Source organism: Thermoascus crustaceus (genome assembly GCF_041956765.1).
Source record: "Thermoascus crustaceus strain CBS 181.67 unplaced genomic scaffold VTN00scaffold_1, whole genome shotgun sequence".
NCBI lineage: Eukaryota > Fungi > Ascomycota > Eurotiomycetes > Eurotiales > Thermoascaceae > Thermoascus > Thermoascus crustaceus.
In genome coordinates, this window is record NW_027192527.1 from 3,525,803 (window position 1) to 3,543,886 (window position 18,084).

Consider the following 18,084-nt stretch of genomic DNA (forward strand, 5'->3'; position numbering starts at 1 on the left):
GGGCCGTAATCGCGCTCCACCTTCGAACCAAAGTATTGGTAACTCCAGTAGCCTAAAGACACCGAAATTGCTTACTATAGTGTCACCACGGGGGTCAGGCTGTCTTCCCTGTGATGACACGTTATTTCAAGCGGCTGCTATCCACATTGTGCTCTGTGCGGCAGGTAGCTTTCGATGGCCGTAGATGGATAAACCTAAACGTTCGGTTTCAGGCTGATGACAGGCTACTCGGCCGCTTCCCAGACTCCTGGGCCCGGATAGAGGTTGGGCTGAATGTTTCTCCCCAGGAAAAAGGCGGTCAAGGCACCGTGGTGGCACGCTGACTGCAGATAATGATGGTTTAGAGGGACAGTGCTCCATATTACTACCAATTGCATAAGAGTAATTCAGTCCCATGCCTGACTGGCCATGGACCGCTCCATTGAAGGTATTTTTGGTGATGTTATATGCAACCACTTTCTGATCAGATGGTCGCCTAGCCTCGGATCTGGAACGGTCTTCGGTTCAGGTGCGGGTGGTACGTGGTTAAGATTAGGCGTTGTCAACCGATTAACCTTCGTCGCGGATCCCAGCGGGCCGTCACCTTCTGTGCACGCAAAGAAAACTTACACGTTCAATTGAACATCCTGCCGAAGTCGGAAGTCACTGTCATGGGGTTTCTTTGTCCCTACCATAGTGGAATTGTGATTCTGTCGCAGGTTGCGCCTGTCACAAGTAAAATCTGTGGATCCCGCCCTCAGAGCGGTGGAACCAAGATGCCACGGGAAAAGCAGCATGGGTCAGAGTAAGCAAACTGAGTCAGGGCCAGGCACCGCATGGGCACGATAATGGCCATGATAAATCTCTTTTGAGCCAGCTGCATATGTCGGACAGGGCTTCGCAGAAACTGCCTCCCCTCCTGCCCCGCTCTCTGGCAAATGGAAATGCAGTGTCATAGAAGCTTTACTCGTATGTGTATAAGCCTTGCAAGTATTAGGTGCATTTCATGCGGTCGCGAGCACCTTCGAAGCGCTGAGATCGTTACCCCGTTGACTTGAGTCGCGGGTGCCACGGGGATGTCGGTGAAAGCAGCAGCGTTGCGGCGGAAGCGGCGAGCTTCGAACGTCGTCAACTGGACGCCTGGTCTAAGAACGCAGGTTAGCAGAGGATTCCAATTCCCTGGAGTACAGCGCGTAATAGAAACGATGTAAAGGTCCGCGAAAGGAGGAGGATATCGGGGACGTTTCGCATTGAGGGCATAATCCCAGCGGACGGGAGCTGAGCTGCGGACAGATGTCCTTGATGTCCGCTGGGCGGGGAGGGACAGCAGCAAGGTGACGACCAATCCCTTTGGTTTCAGGACAACCGGCTGGCAACCCGTGCGATACATCATGACACTGATACCGGGCAGCCTTGGGATTCGGGACATGAGACGGCCAACATAAGGCAGTTCACAGTTCCATGACCAACGGATCTGCGGGTGCCTTAGCATCGATTCCTCTCGGCCCCTCACTCCCCGGTCTACGGGGTCGACACTGTAATAATAATAATAAGCAGGGTTAATAGTCAGTCTCAAGGCGCAGAGATCTCATGCCGGCTGCTACTCCGGCACTGCACTGCACGAAACCCAAAGTTGCGGGCAAAGCAGGTCCAAGGTCCACAAGGCTGTGGAAGTCTGAGGAAGCGGTACGAACCCTTGATCCCGGTCCAGACTCAGCGGATGGAAAACCGATGGAAAGCTCAGTTTGTCTGCGATGGGCCAGCTGTTCCCACGAGCCTCCCCACCCGCTGCTGCGGTGACCTTAGGGCTGGAGAGTTCAGGCTGACAGGGACAGGGGCCCTTTCTCAGGCTCCACGCTGCCCTGTATGGGAGTGATGTTTTTTGCACCTCGTGCTCCAACATTGATGGGGGGTAGGGGGGGGGGGGGGGTGATTGGTGACCTGGCAGCTCTCTGTGCCTGCGCATCGAGAGCGGCTGGATCGGATGCAAAAGTGGGCATTGTCGATGGCGATGACAGAAAGCGTCATTATTATTGTCCCGCAGGGCCGGGTTGTGCCCGACGAACGAGCCGCCCAAGCGTATCATCCTGGGCCCGGACCTGGTCTTGTACGCCTCACCCTGCCCTGTTTGCAGTATATACAGCTCCGCAGCGCCGCAACCTTTTCCGCCCAAGGAACTGCAAGGCCTGCCGGTGCCTTGCCCTGACTCCCAATTTTGCATCGTCCAGCACGAACAGACATTGTCATGTGCCATCGTCCCCCAAGCTCCATCGGCGCCGCTTGTGGATATTAAATCCCACAAGCTCTGGAGTCTGGACTCGGTTCCTCTGTCCCTGCCCCTCATATACCTCTAAGCCCTCCGGTCTATAACCCCGGCATATTTCCGCGCCCCCAATTCCTTCCTGCTGTTCTTCATCCTCCCATTTGATATCCTCCAAACATTACCAGTTACTGCGTTCTGCGCTAGGCAATCCAGCAAGCTTCCCTGCTGCAGGCCCTAGCACACCTCACCACACCACCCCATCACAAGGCCCTGCACCCCGACGTCATACCAAATCCAGCTTCGATCTCTTTTTAAAGCCCTGGCTCTTTCGATCAGAAGCCCTAGCCTCCGTGTCTGTGCCAGAAGGCGTTCCTCCCATAGCCCATCAAGGCCTTTCTCACCACCCAAATAACCGATTATCCGCCGTTTATCTGTTTCGACCGGCGCGCCAACATGTATTCCTGTGCGAACTACTCTCGTGGGTGCCGTGGCCGCGTCAACGTCCTTGGAGGAAAATGCTCAGACTGTGTGGTACGGAGCTCCCTCGCTTCCCCCCCACGCGCTGCTACCCTTTGTCCTTCCTGTTGTTTGCTCTTTCCTTGGGTTTCGACGCTAAGACCTTTCTGCAGCAACTGAAGCTACGCCGGCCTGCGTCATCATGTTTATCACAACCAAGGGACTACCGCAGAGAGCTGACGACTGAGACCCCACCACCGGAGTCCCAGCCCAAAGACTCATGATCGCTGATGAGACGTCGAAACGACATTGACGGAGCCCCATGACTTCCTTAATCTCTCTACATGATTCTGGAAGTAGTGCAATCTCACATGCATGCTTCCAGTTTGCCGATGGTGCATACCGGGAAGCTATCTGTACCATTTGGAAAGCGACGGCGTTTTTATGTTTTTTCTTTTGGCAGTGGTTCCCAGCCCACGTTTACGCTCCAACTCTCCTACTTACAGTCATTTACCTTCATCCGGGAATACTACTAGACTTTCCTTCCTTTAAACCGGGAAGGGAAAGCTAGGTGTTCACCCCGGATGGGAAGGAAGCATTAAGCATGATCTTATTAGTACATAGGGTCTGCCGCTGGCGAGCAGCGGCGTCGATGGATCTTGGTTGTCATATATGGCTTGTCCTATTTATCCTTTGTAATTGTCATCGTCTTCTTCGTCGTCTCCCCTTGCCCTCTGTCACAAATTTCTTTTAATCCCTTTTGTCTTACTCCTCCCGCAAACGTGTGGAAAAATTTTTTTATATCGCTATGCCTCCCTCTGTGAATGTCTCTGTTTTCCTACTCTCTGGCCTGCTTCTTCCTTGGTGTATTCTACTATATGTTCATGATACCAGAGAACGGGCGTTCCTGACGATGTTGCTTTTCGGTTAACAGCAGAAGAGCGAAAATGAAACATGCAGTCGAATTCCATGCCGACAAAACTCGCGTGAGCATAAACCTCACGATTGATTTTCAGCTCCACCTTGGTACCACAGTATGGTTACACAGGAATTCAACAAAAAGGAGGTGCCTAGCTTCGCTGTGGGAGATTGAGCAGAGCAAATCGCCTATAGAGCGACGCCATCTCCTTCCCTCACAAGTTCCTCCCGAGGAGGTGATCGTCTCCCCCTCATCTTATGAGACGAAAGATATGCCTACACGTTGGGGTAGCGCGCCAAGTCTGGTGTGTTCTCGAACCGCCTACAAGACAGGCGCGGGATTTTGATGTGTGGTACCACTGCAACGCCCACGAAACGATGCTCATAACATCAGTCTAGAGCCACCAATCCTTTGCTTTCATAGCCAGATAGCCTTTCAAAGCCGGGATACCAATACAATTTCTTGCCACTTTTTGGCACCACAGATTCTAGAAGAAAAAAAAAATTATCATCCTGATGCGTTGGCACCGTGGAGTCTTCACATTTAGGGTGTTTGTCATAGAATAGGGGGTGGGTCACCGACCCTGGCAGGCTGGGCAGACCTGCGCCTTACTGACTAGTCTCCCCCTCCGTACGGAGTACATGGTTTAGCGAAATGCAAGTGCGAACAGGAAAAAGAGGAGCCTCTTTGAAACTTCGTCCACTTGCGTTAAGAGCCGTTTGGCCGGCGGGGACGTGAGGGTTCTCGAAAAGTCCGCTGGTTGGACCGAGACGTTTCGGCCGGAGTTCTGGCCCTGGGGCTAAAACGCCGCTCAGCCACAAACCGCCGCGCATCGCCACCGTCCGTTCTGAATCTGGACGCAGCCGCCGTTTGAGATTGTGGCTTTAAAAAGCTCGCTTGTTGACTAAGCGGAACCTCGCCTTCGTCGCACCGTCACGAGAACGCATCGCGATGGAGCAGAGCGCCCCGAATATAACCGTGGGAGCTCTGGTAGCTTTGTGTATCCACTTCCAAGGTCTGGTTCAGATGAATCAAATGTTTCGGCTAACAGCCGAGGCCAATTCAAGGTTCACAAGGTGACAAGTCTCTGAATGGTGCTACGACATGTCTCATTTCTAATAATAATATTGTTGTCCGTTGAATGTAACCCTTCAATTGTGCTGTTGTTTACCGCCTGTTCCAGTCCTTTGTATGTATTACTATTGTTCCATGGATTATTTGCCTGCATGTTCCACACTAGAACAGATGCACGGTTTTACAGAATAGGACATTCCATAATCTACCGATTATTACCTGTCCCTAATCTCGGCAATTCACTATTATGTAGCAGACAGGTCCAGAAGCAGCACCGATTCTTGTGAGGAGGGATGTAATTCGCGCTGTCCACGCAACCCCTTCTTCCCCTCCCCTCTCTGACATCTCTACTATACACCTGTTAACACCTTTCATCAAAAAATTTGTCAAGGCAACCGATCGAAGGAATCGATACACAGCAGGCAAACAAGCCACAGGTCTTCGAGAGCGGACGTGAGTGGTTGGAAATCCGGCACACATCGCATATCCCGCATTCCCGCATCCCGCCCCGCGCAGCTGTCTGTTGGGTAGGGTTGGCACGGTCGGAGTCACGGAGAGCTAAAGCCTAAGTTTGGAATGTTGCTGACGCGGTGGCATATGCAGTTGTACTACGCAGCTAGGTACCTAAGTTACGAGTTTTTAGGGTATGGAGGAGAGTGATTTCTTCATGGAGTTCCATGTTGTATTGTTGCCATGTCCATATCATATCCATAAGAGACGTTATTATTGCACAGAGAGATGCAGCATGCATGTACGGAGATGAGGTACTGTCCACAGAGAAGTGGTAACTATCTGCCTAAGTAGATAACTGATACGAGGAGTACGAAAACATTCGGAATCGAATCTTCAAGAGCAAAAAGAAAGGAACAACTACTACTAAGCACAACTGCCTCATGCGTGATCCATGTCCATGTCCATTCACTAATTCATTATTGTGCGGCGTAACTGTACATACAGCACTACTACCACTAGTAGGATTGTACGTGATGAAGAGAGGAGAAGAGAATAGAGAAAAGAACATAGCCACAGTACCTATGTAATTTAAGGTTTCAGTCGCCAAGCATATCAGTCTCAAGACTACTGCGCAGTAAGAAAGTATATCGATGGGTTAGGTGGATCGGTTCCACGTGTTTAATCCATGGAAAGGTCCAATTATCTACCTATCTAAACCACGGCGAGCTTTTTCAGATGCCACGCGGGGATCTACGGAGTACATACGCAGTACATACCTACCTAGGTACCTAACCAAGTACGTACATGTGCAGTACCTCTTTGTCATGAATTCCCAAGTTAGGTAGGTATGTGCAGTAGAACCTGACTTGTAGGTACCTCCTACCTAAATCTACAATATAGTATGTACTGTACTATAGGGGTACTTATGTCAAATGAGATGGGAAAAGTCCAGTATAGTTAGTCAAAAAGAGAATGACTCGGGAACCGGCTTGATAATAACGCATGGCATGGCATAGCTTTGTTATCAAACGTGGTATTTGTTATTATTGAGCGACATTGTACCTACAGTACTTATGCACATGTACATGTATGTACATCCCCAACAATGCGTTTGTGGGGAGGAGTGTAGAGAGGAGAGTGGGAAAAGCTGGCCAGGGAAGTGTCTTTTTCCACTTTACCTTAGGTAGGTAGGTACTCCGTACCTAGGTACGTACTATGTACGAATTAAAGCACTGCCGGTACAGTAGTGGGGATGAGAGACAGATAGGTACCTAATCTATGTACATGTATATACCTAAAGTGGTCGGGAAGAATGATAGATGATGAGAAATGGAATTGAAGATGGTAATCAATCAATTAAGTAATCGGCGGTGCGAAAAAGAGTGGACCCGCTGCAACCAATCCATAGGGGATGGATAGGTAGACAGATAGATCGGACGACGTATGTTATTAATCTGTATGCACCGTCTCTTTTTCGTGTATCTTGGATTTTTCAAGAGTTTAGTTGGCGTGACGCGGAAATAAGCTGAGACGGGGGACTGCCAGTGGCATGTACATACTACATCTGGTATCTACAGGTACTCCGCATGGGGCTCCGTGCGTCTGTGCATTTGGAATTCTGGTTATTAGGTATTTCAATAATCTGAAACGCTAGTGGAATTATATTTTCTCTTTGACCCAACGCAGACATTCGGGGTCAAGAGGTCGTTGATAATAACCATTATGTTAGTTTAGATTAGGTGGTCGTTGTTTTTTCTTTACTCCAGAATTTATCCCCTTTTGTTCCTGCATAATAACACCCCACCCCCGTGGATGTGCACAGCTCTATAATCATAACACATCCAACCCTCGAAATCTGGGATATCTCCAAAAAAGAAATTAGAAGGGCCAAGAAACGAACTAACACAGCCTTGTAGTTTAAGGAGCCAGCCACAAATCTACTACCTAAACCTTGACGCCCAGGATCGTCTCACATACCCACATCGCGGTCCGCGTGTGGAGACTCCAGTAGTGCTCGTCTTCTTTCCTTCCTTCATCCTCTCGATATTTATCTCCACGGGCGGCCTCCTCGCCCTCGTGCTGGAGTTTTCCCAATGCCTCGAAGACAACGACCTGGTCTCTCATGAAGACATCCACACAGGGTTTTCGTCCCCTCTTGCTGCTACTTTTCTTAGCCCCTGAATCTGTAGGTATGCCGCCCTCGTCACCTCCGTCAATGTCAGTCTCTTCAGAAATCTCCTTAATAAACTCGTCCACACATCGCTGGACTAAGTTGCGGACTGTTGACTTCATCACTTCTGAAGAAGGGCCAGCACGGGAAGAGTGACCCCTGCCCTTCCCTCCTCTGCCTTTACCTTTTCCAGAAAAAGAGCTTTTGCCGTCGACGCTGTTGTCCACATCGTCTTTTTGACTATTGCCTCTGTGCCCGTCAAATAATGCATCTCGCCCGAGTTTGAACCCCGTCGAGGTATGGGCCACGAGAAGTATGTAGAGTCGCGTGTGATGGTGTGTAGCGTGGGATGTGTAGATATCGATGGGTACGGGCGAATCTTCAGCGTCCGCAGAGTCCGGGCTTGCTTGTTGGAAAAATCTAGTCCTGGGCAGGGATCTGAGAGCGCGGGAGAGGACTCTGCGCGTCTCAGTCTCGACTAATCCGCGAACTATATCTGGTTCTGCGGTTCGCTCGTCACTTCGAGACCGTGCTCCTTCTTGGACAGGTGACCTGGCAACACCCTCCCTGCTCTTCCTGGGAGCGGTAGCTTGAGTCGCGTACCGTCTGTTCTTTCCCTTCCTGTCTGCATGCGAGGGTTGGCTCGATGTGGTCTGAAGAGGAGTATCCGGGGCAAGGATCGTGATATCAACCTTTGTGATTACGCCACGTTCAAAGTCTTTCAGCCTGAAGGGAGGGAATTTCGGAACGGGCCGTGCCGTGGTTGCACAGTCCGATGGTATTGTGCATTGTGAGTATGAGTCAGCGGAATTCTTTGCCTCCTGATCGTCTTCCAGTCCAGCTACTTCGTCCCCTTCGCTGCCTGTCCGTCGTGGCTCCTTCTGGTGCTTGCTCGAGGATGAATCGGACCCAAGCGGATGGATCAGAAATGTCACACAGCCCGGATCAACCGGGCCGGTCGACCAGCCACGTCGGTGTAGATTAACGAAGAGAGGTGGAAGGCCAAGTTTTGCGAAGTTCGGGACCAGGACCTGCGAGAAATAGTCATATGAGGGAGCGAATGACACGTTGGTGCCCCCCGTAATGGTCAATCTTATAGGCTGCTCGAATGCATGGGCCCCGGCATGCAAAAGGTAGGGATAGAGAGCCTGGAAGATGAGAAATATGGAGCCGGCGCCTGATTGACGGATGTTGTATTCAGGTCTGATGGGGGGTCCGATCCACGTATTGTCCAGCGTCAGTGGTTGTAGAGCCGTGACTGCCGTATTGACATCTCCCGTGTGACTGCTTGGCGTATATGAGAAGGAATCAGTTGTTAAACCTGATAGGGAAGTTGAAGTATCGTCTAAAGGCCTGTGTGTTACTTTCCCGTCTATGGTCTCAGCCAGTCTTGGAGCGCTCTCTGGGCTTCCCCGTGGGAAGAAGGTCAGCTTCGACGACCCTATGTTCGCGCCAATTACGTCTCCCCCGCAGATGTCCGCCAGAAACCTGACTGCTGCCGTATGCGAGCCTTTCAGGCCGGTCTTACCGTGTCGGTTGCCGCGGATGCGACTTATTGTGATGGGCTTAGACGTGAGGGCTGACAGCGCCAGGGCATTGCGGAGAAGCTGGCCGCCGCCTTCAAGGGTGCTGCCGTCCAGATGCAGGATGTGGGATAGCTTGACACTATCCGTATGGGCGTCGCTGTAAAATTGTCTTCTGACACATTCTTGCTTCGGCCCCATTGTTTGTCTCAATGACAAATCCGATCTGTTCGTGGCTTAGGTTCTCTGGCTCCTCTCTCCGTTGGGACGCTTCGCTTCTTCCCAGTGCTACCCTGGGGTGTATGTGCTGTAAGTAAGGAGAAGAAGAGAGCCGGAGTGTCTCCCAGCACTTTCAAACAGCCAGTTATATAGGGATAGAGGCTACCAGTTGTATAGCTTTCCCTGTCTCACAGAATTAGCCTTTTATTCCATTAATGTACTAAATGGGGCAGGCCGTGGACTGTAGGCCTGAGCATGAGTCATAGATTGGATTTTTCTCACAGAAAGCGTGTACTCTTCAGCACATAGACCCAAAATATGGCGTAGGACGAAATGCCTCTTTGGACCACTGAATATTTCTCTCAATTGTCTTTTCCACTATTATCCATTCACACATTCCTATTTCTTCTGCTTTATCACAAGATATTTCCTTTTATAGTAGCAACACCTATTCCGCTGTTATCATTGGTTCATTAGTAGCGTGACTCATGAAACGAGACTAATGGAGTTTATCACTGATCATCAAGAGCAGGTCCTTCGCAGGCAGGGGGGCGAAGAAAGCTTTCAATGGCAAGATATTGTAGCTTTTCTCTCCGTTTGCTCAAACAGAATTGGCCTTTGTCGCTCTTATTGTTGGTGTTTGCGTTCTCCACAGATCGTCGGTGCTGGTTCGCGCGATAGCGACAAGATGGGCGATGTAGAGTGTACTGTGGAGTCTCTATCCGCCTTCTGTTCCCTCGATGGGTTGCCTGCTGCTCTGTAAGCTCACGGTGGGTAGAGATGGACCAGAGCGTTTGTTGCCTCGAGTTGGATGCGTCGACCCCGCCGGCGTCAGCTGTCCTTCGTTGTTGGACCGGGCGTTGCGTGACTATGACTAGCCCGAACCCTAACCTGCAGCTTGCAGAACAGCACACTTCGTCCCCAAGTCCACCAGTGTCTTTGGAAACGCGGAGAAGCTAAAACAGCCAGACGGATGGCTATCTATGGAGGTACTTGTCTGGGAGGTACCTAGTTTCATACTAACCATAACAGGACCAATCGACATCGTTTTATATTTATAGCACCTGGGTATAGCTCTATGAACATGTCGGTATAGAAGAAGCCTGGAAAATTGACTCTAAAGTGAGACATGCATTTCTGCACTCTATACTTAGATGGACGAAGGAAACTGATACTGACTGCCTTATAATACAGTTTATAGCATGAAGCTGGAAACCTTGGACCGAGCAGAAACCGCTGAGTGGTTCCCCTTTGGCTGGCGGGTTGATGAACTTCAAAGGTGAACTGGATATCGTCACGATTAGATGATGTCGTGCTGTGGATATGCCATTTACAGCAAGGGAATAATGCATACTCCCTGGGGCCCAGCCTCAACTCCTCGCCGGGTCTTTAAGCAGCAATAGGTTTGAATGTACCTATCTAAGGCACCAGGTAGGTACCTAATCTATGGCAGTACATACATCTAGTACCGGATAGGTACACATGAGCAACTCCGCCTGTCTGGGCGACTTCAAACACTTCTCTATCGGGATGTACTGAGTTCTCAACAATTTAGATCTCAATTTCCTGCCAGCTACTACTCACTGCAACCAGCAAATAGACTAGCAACTCTCGTTTACGTAACAGGGACAGAAAGGATCCTGGACGCATACGGTCAATTGCCCAACGGCGTTGGGTTACTTTCACAAAATGATGTTCCTTTTGCTCATTCCTAATCCGAGTGCTTGAATTGTTTGTTCTCAAAGAAGAAACAAGGACGTTGTCTCTTCAAGATGGCTCTTTCCATTCTAAATGGTTTCCTCCCCTATGCCTTGCCAATACCGAAACAACCTCCGTTCCTTGTGCTATCAGACTTGATCAATCTATCTACACGCTCACCTGTGATAGATCTGCATTCTTGCGTCAGAATACATCATCTTCAAAGCATATCCTATCGTTCACCTTTTTCTGAGATATGATTTCCAGAGCATCATACGACGTGGAAGGACGACTGCGACGGGCTAAGTCGGCATCGTCCGTGCGGAAGCGCCGTCAAGCTCCTCCAATACCAGAACCTTTGGATCCCGAGATGGCCAGGCAGCATGCCATGGCAGCTGCCTCTCGTGCGATGCTGCGTGCCAGCGAGAGGTCCTCTCTCGAGTCGAGGGGATCGTACGATTACTTTGGTGGAAATGAGAAGCCAAGTAGTTTCCCTGACCCTCAGAGACGTCGACCACCCAGTATCCGATTTGCAGACGATGACTGCTCCGTCAGTCAAATGTCTGTGACGCTGTCGCCTTCTGCGCCGCCCAGCAATGCTGTCGATGAGAAGCATACAAGCCCTCTGCCGGGTACCCTACCGCCCATCAGCGAGTTTCAAGGACTCGATGGCGGAGATTCCTCTGTCCCTTCTTCATACCGCCGACTTCGCAAGGCAAAGTCAATGTTCTCAACAAGACACCGCGCGCCGAACACATATGGAGCATCGACAGGGCTGGAATACAACACCGGGATGAGAGGCCCATCAGAGGAAAATCGGTCCCCCATGACCCTTAGGCGATCCATGTCCTTCCTCAGAGGCGGCAGTCAGAATTTACGGGCTCTTAGACACACCAAAAGCCAAGACGCGGCGATTCAGCTTGCACGCAGTCAATTCCTGCAAGACCTAGAGCTACAAGATCAGCAGCAAGCACGGCGCTCGTCTATTTTTGCTCTGAAACAAAGACGGCAACAGAAACCATTCCGGAAGACAGTCAGGTCTACAAGCGCTTCTAGCCCTGACACTGGTGCTAGCCCGACGGGCCTCGGACACCACAAAAGCGGAACTTTCCAAACGAGAGCTCGAACTTTCTCGATATCTATTAAAAAGGGGTTTAAACGTGTTTTTGGGCGTTCAAGATCTTCAGAGGAACGTCCACGAGCGCAGCAGTCGAGTGTCTCTCGATCACGTTTTGGTGATTATGTCTCTACGGACGAATCCGAATATAAAGCTGCTACCGCAACTGAGGAAAGTCCTCCTCACGGACAAGGTTATGGAACCTCCCATGATTATCCAGACGGAATCGAACCGACCATACGGACAATGCAAAGCTCGGAAAGTCTCTGTACTTCAAATTCTCGTGTCACCAGCTGGACAGACTCCACAGCTGCAAACACTGTCATGACAAGACATACTGTTGATCAAAATCCTTTGTCCATCATCCGAGAGCAGGGAGATCCCAATCAGCAATCGTCCCTCGGCTCTCCAGACAGTCGTCGTCTCCGAGAAAGATATGCCGTGTTCAGCAAACCTCTCAAGGCTAGACCTAGCGCAAATAAACTGGATGGCACAGTCGACAGTCAGAGAGTATATTCTGCATTAATGAAACGAATTGACAAGAATTCTCCGCAAAATAGAAACGGGGGAATTTCCCTGGGCACTGTCAAAGGAGGTCAGCCTGTCCATCAACGAGCGCCCTCGGTTTATTCTCATCGTAGCGGCCAAAGCATCCGTCGAGTCCCGAGTGAAGCGTCGATGAGATCCGCCAGGTCATTCTTCACAGCAAACGCACGTCCTCCAAGCGTACAGAGCCGATCCTCTCTGCGGTCTAACTATCCAGGAGACCTTACTCCACAACAGAATGTTCACCACAATGGGAAGACATCACACCGGCGATCAAAGCAATCCTTGCGAGAATCAGAGTCTACGTTCTTCCCAACATCTCCGTATGGCAAGCCAGAGACACCAAGTCCATACAGACGGGCCATGGCTTCGATTCATGAAGCACGGAGTGATTCGGACGATGATTCATCCAGTGTGATAGTTTCCAAACACATCCATTCGGAAACTGCATCAGATTCTCCAAGCGTCTATTCCCGAACGACAAGCGGTAACACTCCAACGAAGGAAAATAAAAAGCCCGGTATGGATCCATTTGAATCTCATGAGGAACCAGGGATGGCTACAATATACGCAAGCCATACAACGCCATACAGGTCTCCAAGAAGGACAGACGATTCGCTCGAGTCCACTGAATCTTCTGTCAAGCCGAGCGCAGAATGGCAAACATGGATGAGTTCCCAGATAGCGAGAATCGACAGACAAGGGCCCACAATATCCCCGAGAGTCTCAACGCCCAGGGCGCACTATAGAGAAGAGACGCAAATTGACAACAGTGAATTGCAACAGACAAATTCGAGTATCACGATACATCCGTCTACGAGCCTGGAGGACAGAATTGAGTCCATAAAACCGGTCCAACCGCCCGATTCGCCACACATACCGGACGGCAGAAGTCCCCTGATGGAACTCAAGATTCCTGCACAGAATAACTTTTCCAGGCCGCTCTACCGTTCATCGAGCGCTCTTACAATAGTTCCAACGCACAGGTTAACGAATAGTATTGAGCCTCCTAGTTCAAACCCAGGAGACGACGTTTTCGATGCTCATTCCAACTCCCAGCAGCAATCGGCTTCACCTCCCTCCGCACTGGACAGCAACCCAATCCGGTTACTAACGTATTCAAATTCCAATAGCTCAATTCGAGACTCAGCGTCGCCCACTCCCAGGAGGGACGCAGGTGGGGCAGCGCAGCAAAGGAGGCTCCTCCGTAGTCAGCTTCGAAACGGCGTTACCAGGCAATTTAATGACATTCACGATGCGAAGTCCGTCCCGTTTCGCTCAATCCGCGGTCGCGGGAATGTCGGCAGGTTGACTAAGGAGAACTCAAGGAACCAACAGAGTCCCTTTCATCGTATCAATGCTCCGGAGAGTGGAGCAAAATTACACGATGTACACTCGACCATCACCAGCAAACATATGGTCGACATGTTCTTAAACAGCCGACGTCGACAGACAGATATCTCGGAGGAAGGCAGCACTTCCGAACCGGCCTTTTTATAAGTTCCCTAAGCAATGAGAGTTTTATACTGTGAGCCCTTCTCCAACAAGCCGGGTCGAAGGTGCTGATGTCAATTGGTTGCTATTGTTACTGTCATCACACGCCTTCGTCACATCGTTGTTTTGCTGATACAAGGACATCGAATTCCCACGGCGTTGGAGCTTTGGTACCTGTATTCTATACCATTTCTATGTGCTTCATTGGAAGTGTAGCCTATTATTACTGTATATAATTTGCGTTGTGCATTTCTTTTCTTCCCTCTAGATAGGTACTAGGTAGTAGTACATAGACATAAAAGAGAAATAGCTCTGCTGGGCTTTCGAATTGTACCATCTTGAATACGCACCGATGCGAGGAGGTCAAACGTATGCTTGCTTCTTCACCGTCGCTCGCTCGCGACTTGGTAGATTATCGAACAAGCGACAAGAAAAAAGAGGATGGGGGTTTTCCACACGCAGCGGTAGTGGAGCGGAAAACTAGGTTCAGAGGTGGCATGTTACTTTGCTTTGCCATGCTAAACGATGTGATTACAGTACAGTTCATAGCGTATAATATGATATGAAACATGCGGTCCATTTCGTTTGCTGGGTATTATTTAAGACTAATTAATCATTATTCACAGGGGTTATCATCATCATAATCATATGAGAATGGTGGGGATGAAAGGAAAGAAATGAAATGACAAGATCAATGCCTTGTTGCAATTGGAATTACGTGACAATGATATGGGGGGTGTGGGTGATTATGGAAGCTTTCTTTTTTCTGGCCTTTGGTGCCCCTAAAAAATGGAAGGGGAAAGAAAGAAAAATCATGACAATCCTTCGTTTCCTTCTCCACGCATTAATTTTAATTTACCTCGAATCATGATATGATATGATGTATTCCAAAGAGGGCTCGTTTCATCTTGCATGAGCTGACCTTGCTTTCCATCGTTCGTTCTCAGAGTTGCTTTTTTTAGTTAAGAGTTTACGGTATATGCCAAAACTCCCTATCGCAATAATTGGGCGGAAATCGGCCCCTCACACCCCTCAGCTCGCCCTCCCACCAGTCATCTGTGCTCTCGGTCTTCTTGAGCACCTCGATCCGGTCCCCCTCTCGGAAGACGAGATGCCCTTCGCCCTGTCCGGCAAAGTCATAGAGGGCCGTGACGAAGAGAGCTGGGGCTCGATCGGCTGGTCGGGGAGGCGGTGGTGGTGGTTTCTTCTTCTTCGCAATGATCGACAATACGCTCGAACCGGGGGTTGATGGGGATGAATACAATGAAGGGGAGGTGGTGGATGAGGCGACGGAGGGCTGTCTGTCGCGGCTGAAGTAGTCCATGTTTGGCGCGGCCGGGGAGAAGCCCACGGCCATCTGGTAGGTTGAAGCCGAAGTCGAGGTTGTTGAAGTCGAAGGAGACGTCGACTGCGGCTGCGAATGGTCCGTTCCGTCGAAGGAGGATTCTGAGGCGGGATAGTCCGGTGTTGGGGGGCGGAGATGTTGTTGTGAGCTGCTGGGAGGGCGGAGGGTATCGGAGGGAGGAGTGGGAGAAGTGATTGAAGAGGAGCTCCCGCTGCTACCCACTCGGGGTTTCGTGTCGGGAGACGGGGGAGCAAGTTCTCCCCGCAGGTGCCGACTGCTCGGACGGTGCTTGGCGAGACTGAAGACGTTTGACTGGGTGCTGTTTCGGTGTTCATTCTGTTGTCGGGTCGCTTTGCCGTTGGCGATGCAGCTGAGGCTCTCCACTTGTCTCTGGATTGGAAGGAAATCTCTCTCCCAGACTTGGATGACTTCGTCCGTTGGTGGCGGTGGGGACGGAAATTGTTCCTGCTGGCAGAAGTTGTGGAGCATCGTGTAGGAATGGGCGAGCAGGGTGTTCTGGATCTCGATCTGCGCGGCCAGAAGTTGCGGGAGGAGAGAAAATACAGCGGCAATCAACTGCGGCAGGTGTTGTCGAAGGTGATCATCCATAGCGTCATATTCCTTAGAAGAGTCAGCAGACGCGTGGATAGATGATAATAGGTCTGCCTCCATGATAGAAATATGTATGCACATGTAACATACCTGCTTAGCTTTGGCCAGTCCTACTTCCGATTTTGCTAAGGCTGCATTGTCACGATCTGACCGTTTCATCTTCTTCATGTAGTTGTCGACACGGCCTTGGTAGTGTTCGTAGTCGAGCTATGTCATGCGATATGACAAGTTAGCAATCTCCAGCTCTCTTTCCATAACCTGCAATATGTCGCTTGACATGCCGACGAGCTAGATAGTAGAGGTCTTTATGGAAAAAGACCTTTTCAATCCAACGTCGAATCGCACAAAGCAGTACACTTAGGCAATGAACTATTCAATGAATGGCACAGCTCGAACCTTCTTGTCTTCACGTTTCTTGATTGTCTTCTTCATTGGTGCCATGTAGTCCTTGGCCTGCGCGGCCGGTCTCGTTATCCGATCTTCGACCGCATTGACCTCCTGAAGGAGATCCGCCTTCAGGTCCTCATATTCCTCGTGGAATTTGTTCATGCGTTCTAGCGTTTCTTGAGGCATGACGGCTCTTGGTCGGCCGAAGGAAGAGTCGGAACACCCGACTATTGGGGCATACAAGCCTTCGAATTCCTTGGCCAAGCTACATTGATAGGTCAAGGTCGAAAACCAAGCATCGCGCCAGGCCTTGGACGAGTCGATAATCTAGCACGCATAAAGATATCAGCATCCTTGGGGAGACAAGCCCTCCGTGACAAAGAAGGAGGGGTTGTTGTATGACTGTACCCTTGTCAGGAGCTTGTCCGCATCCTCGAAGTCCTTGAGCAGCACCGAGACTTTGCTGTGATCGGGCGTCCTTTTCATGAACTTTCCAAACTGCCTCTGCACGCTATGCATCTTGTCAGTTCAGGGCTCCGCGAGAGCCAGAAATTGAGCTGCCTGTTGCGATGGGAAAAGGGGACACGTAATAAAGCGACTCGAATGACAACGACGGCGGCGACTTGAGGGACCGTCGTGTTCGCAATGCTGTAAGACTGTCGAGAGAGCACAACGACAAGCGCCCGCCGGCCGCGACTGATGCCTACGCCTGGAGACTGCGCCGCCTCAAGGTGGGCAGGGGACCTTCGTTTCAGGCGTCCGACAAGCACTCAGCGATCCACCAGACAAGGACTATTTTTGAAGCTGGATGCCGGCAGTGCTCGGCGCAGTGGAGGAGATTGGGATGATCACTTAGTCCTGACAGGTTCAGCGGCCGATGCGTGCGGAGCGCGCCGCAGCAGCAGACCCCGTTATTGGATGCCTTTTGGACCCCATATGGGAGCGCACGCTCTGATCATCCTGATCTGCCCTGGCGATAACCTGAAAGCTGGCTGTGTGGAGGATGTCGGGTGCATCTGCTCGGTTGCGGCTCTGCCAGGCAGTGGACAGGTGCTGCCCCCCCCCGTCCGCTTGCGGCACGACATAGCCATGCTAATCTGCAAGTAGGGGGATCTGACCATCCTGAGCAATCTCCCCGCCGTCTTCTAGCGCGCCAACGATTTCAACTTCGGCAATTTTTCGCGAGCTGTCTGGCGCATCACAGCTTCCATCCTTTCTGGAGCGGACGCATCAGGTGGTCTGTCGACATCACCTGTTTCAGCAGCTCGTCTCCGGCTAACAATGTCTATATTGACTCTATTTGAAACATTGGTAGCAAAGATTACGGAGCAGAGGTCGGTGAATACTTGTATTCTCTACAGTCCTGAAGTTACATCAAACCGAGGCCTTCATTTCTTGGTCTGCGTGTCGACTAGGTGAGCTGCCTAGAGCATCTAAGACAAAAAGAGAGGGTGTCCTGATTTGGGCAGCAGGGGCATACTACACTTCTGGTATATACCCAAGGTTGAGATCATTCGTTCGGTTGAATCGATAATGACAAACGTGATAAAGTTGTCCGGACCACGACGCAGGACGTGTGTGTTATATGGTAATATGGAAGAAGGAATTACTATATGCACGAGTCTGCGCCTATCGTTCTACGGTTCAATCATCTACCGGAATTTCGTTTTCTCCCAATGGTGGAAGCTCAACATATCCCAGCCACACATCCAGCTCGACGCCTGCACGCTCAAATTCCCGTGTCAGAGAAGGTGGCGGTGTCCACGGACCCGGGGCCGCCGTTCCCTTGTCTCGTAATTGTACTGCTTCTCCGGGGAGTTGACGGCCAC

General features: G+C 50.7%; 7 protein-coding genes across 7 annotated transcripts; 4 read left to right on the plus strand and 3 right to left on the minus strand.

Moving 5' to 3' along the window:
• Nucleotides 1-386: 386 nt before the first annotated feature.
• Nucleotides 387-1,882, minus strand: VTN00DRAFT_1232 (uncharacterized protein; the record flags this gene model as incomplete). Its single annotated transcript, XM_069427317.1, has 4 exons — nucleotides 387-586; nucleotides 672-705; nucleotides 1,025-1,514; nucleotides 1,674-1,882. The coding sequence occupies 4 exons, from the start codon at nucleotides 1,880-1,882 to the stop codon at nucleotides 387-389; spliced, it is 933 nt and encodes a 310-aa protein (XP_069291934.1).
• A 1,138-nt stretch (nucleotides 1,883-3,020) lies between these two features.
• Nucleotides 3,021-3,522, plus strand: VTN00DRAFT_1233 (uncharacterized protein; the record flags this gene model as incomplete). The annotated part of the gene is made up of 2 exons (XM_069427318.1): nucleotides 3,021-3,203; nucleotides 3,316-3,522. The coding sequence occupies 2 exons, from the start codon at nucleotides 3,021-3,023 to the stop codon at nucleotides 3,520-3,522; spliced, it is 390 nt and encodes a 129-aa protein (XP_069291935.1).
• A 123-nt stretch (nucleotides 3,523-3,645) lies between these two features.
• On the plus strand, nucleotides 3,646-3,963 carry VTN00DRAFT_1234 (uncharacterized protein; the record flags this gene model as incomplete). The annotated part of the gene is made up of 1 exon (XM_069427319.1): nucleotides 3,646-3,963. The coding sequence occupies one exon, from the start codon at nucleotides 3,646-3,648 to the stop codon at nucleotides 3,961-3,963; it is 318 nt and encodes a 105-aa protein (XP_069291936.1).
• Nucleotides 3,964-7,088: 3,125 nt separating this feature from the next.
• On the minus strand, nucleotides 7,089-9,038 carry VTN00DRAFT_1235 (uncharacterized protein; the record flags this gene model as incomplete). The annotated part of the gene is made up of 1 exon (XM_069427320.1): nucleotides 7,089-9,038. The coding sequence occupies one exon, from the start codon at nucleotides 9,036-9,038 to the stop codon at nucleotides 7,089-7,091; it is 1,950 nt and encodes a 649-aa protein (XP_069291937.1).
• Nucleotides 9,039-11,010: 1,972 nt separating this feature from the next.
• Nucleotides 11,011-13,917, plus strand: VTN00DRAFT_1236 (uncharacterized protein; the record flags this gene model as incomplete). The annotated part of the gene is made up of 1 exon (XM_069427321.1): nucleotides 11,011-13,917. The coding sequence occupies one exon, from the start codon at nucleotides 11,011-11,013 to the stop codon at nucleotides 13,915-13,917; it is 2,907 nt and encodes a 968-aa protein (XP_069291938.1).
• A 964-nt stretch (nucleotides 13,918-14,881) lies between these two features.
• Nucleotides 14,882-16,774, minus strand: VTN00DRAFT_1237 (uncharacterized protein; the record flags this gene model as incomplete). The annotated part of the gene is made up of 4 exons (XM_069427322.1): nucleotides 14,882-15,877; nucleotides 15,959-16,075; nucleotides 16,265-16,582; nucleotides 16,664-16,774. 4 exons carry the CDS (start codon nucleotides 16,772-16,774, stop codon nucleotides 14,882-14,884), a joined length of 1,542 nt encoding a protein of 513 aa, XP_069291939.1.
• Nucleotides 16,775-16,954: 180 nt separating this feature from the next.
• VTN00DRAFT_1238 (uncharacterized protein) lies at nucleotides 16,955-17,362 on the plus strand (the record flags this gene model as incomplete). Its single annotated transcript, XM_069427323.1, has 1 exon — nucleotides 16,955-17,362. One exon carries the CDS (start codon nucleotides 16,955-16,957, stop codon nucleotides 17,360-17,362), a length of 408 nt encoding a protein of 135 aa, XP_069291940.1.
• Nucleotides 17,363-18,084: the final 722 nt, after the last annotated feature.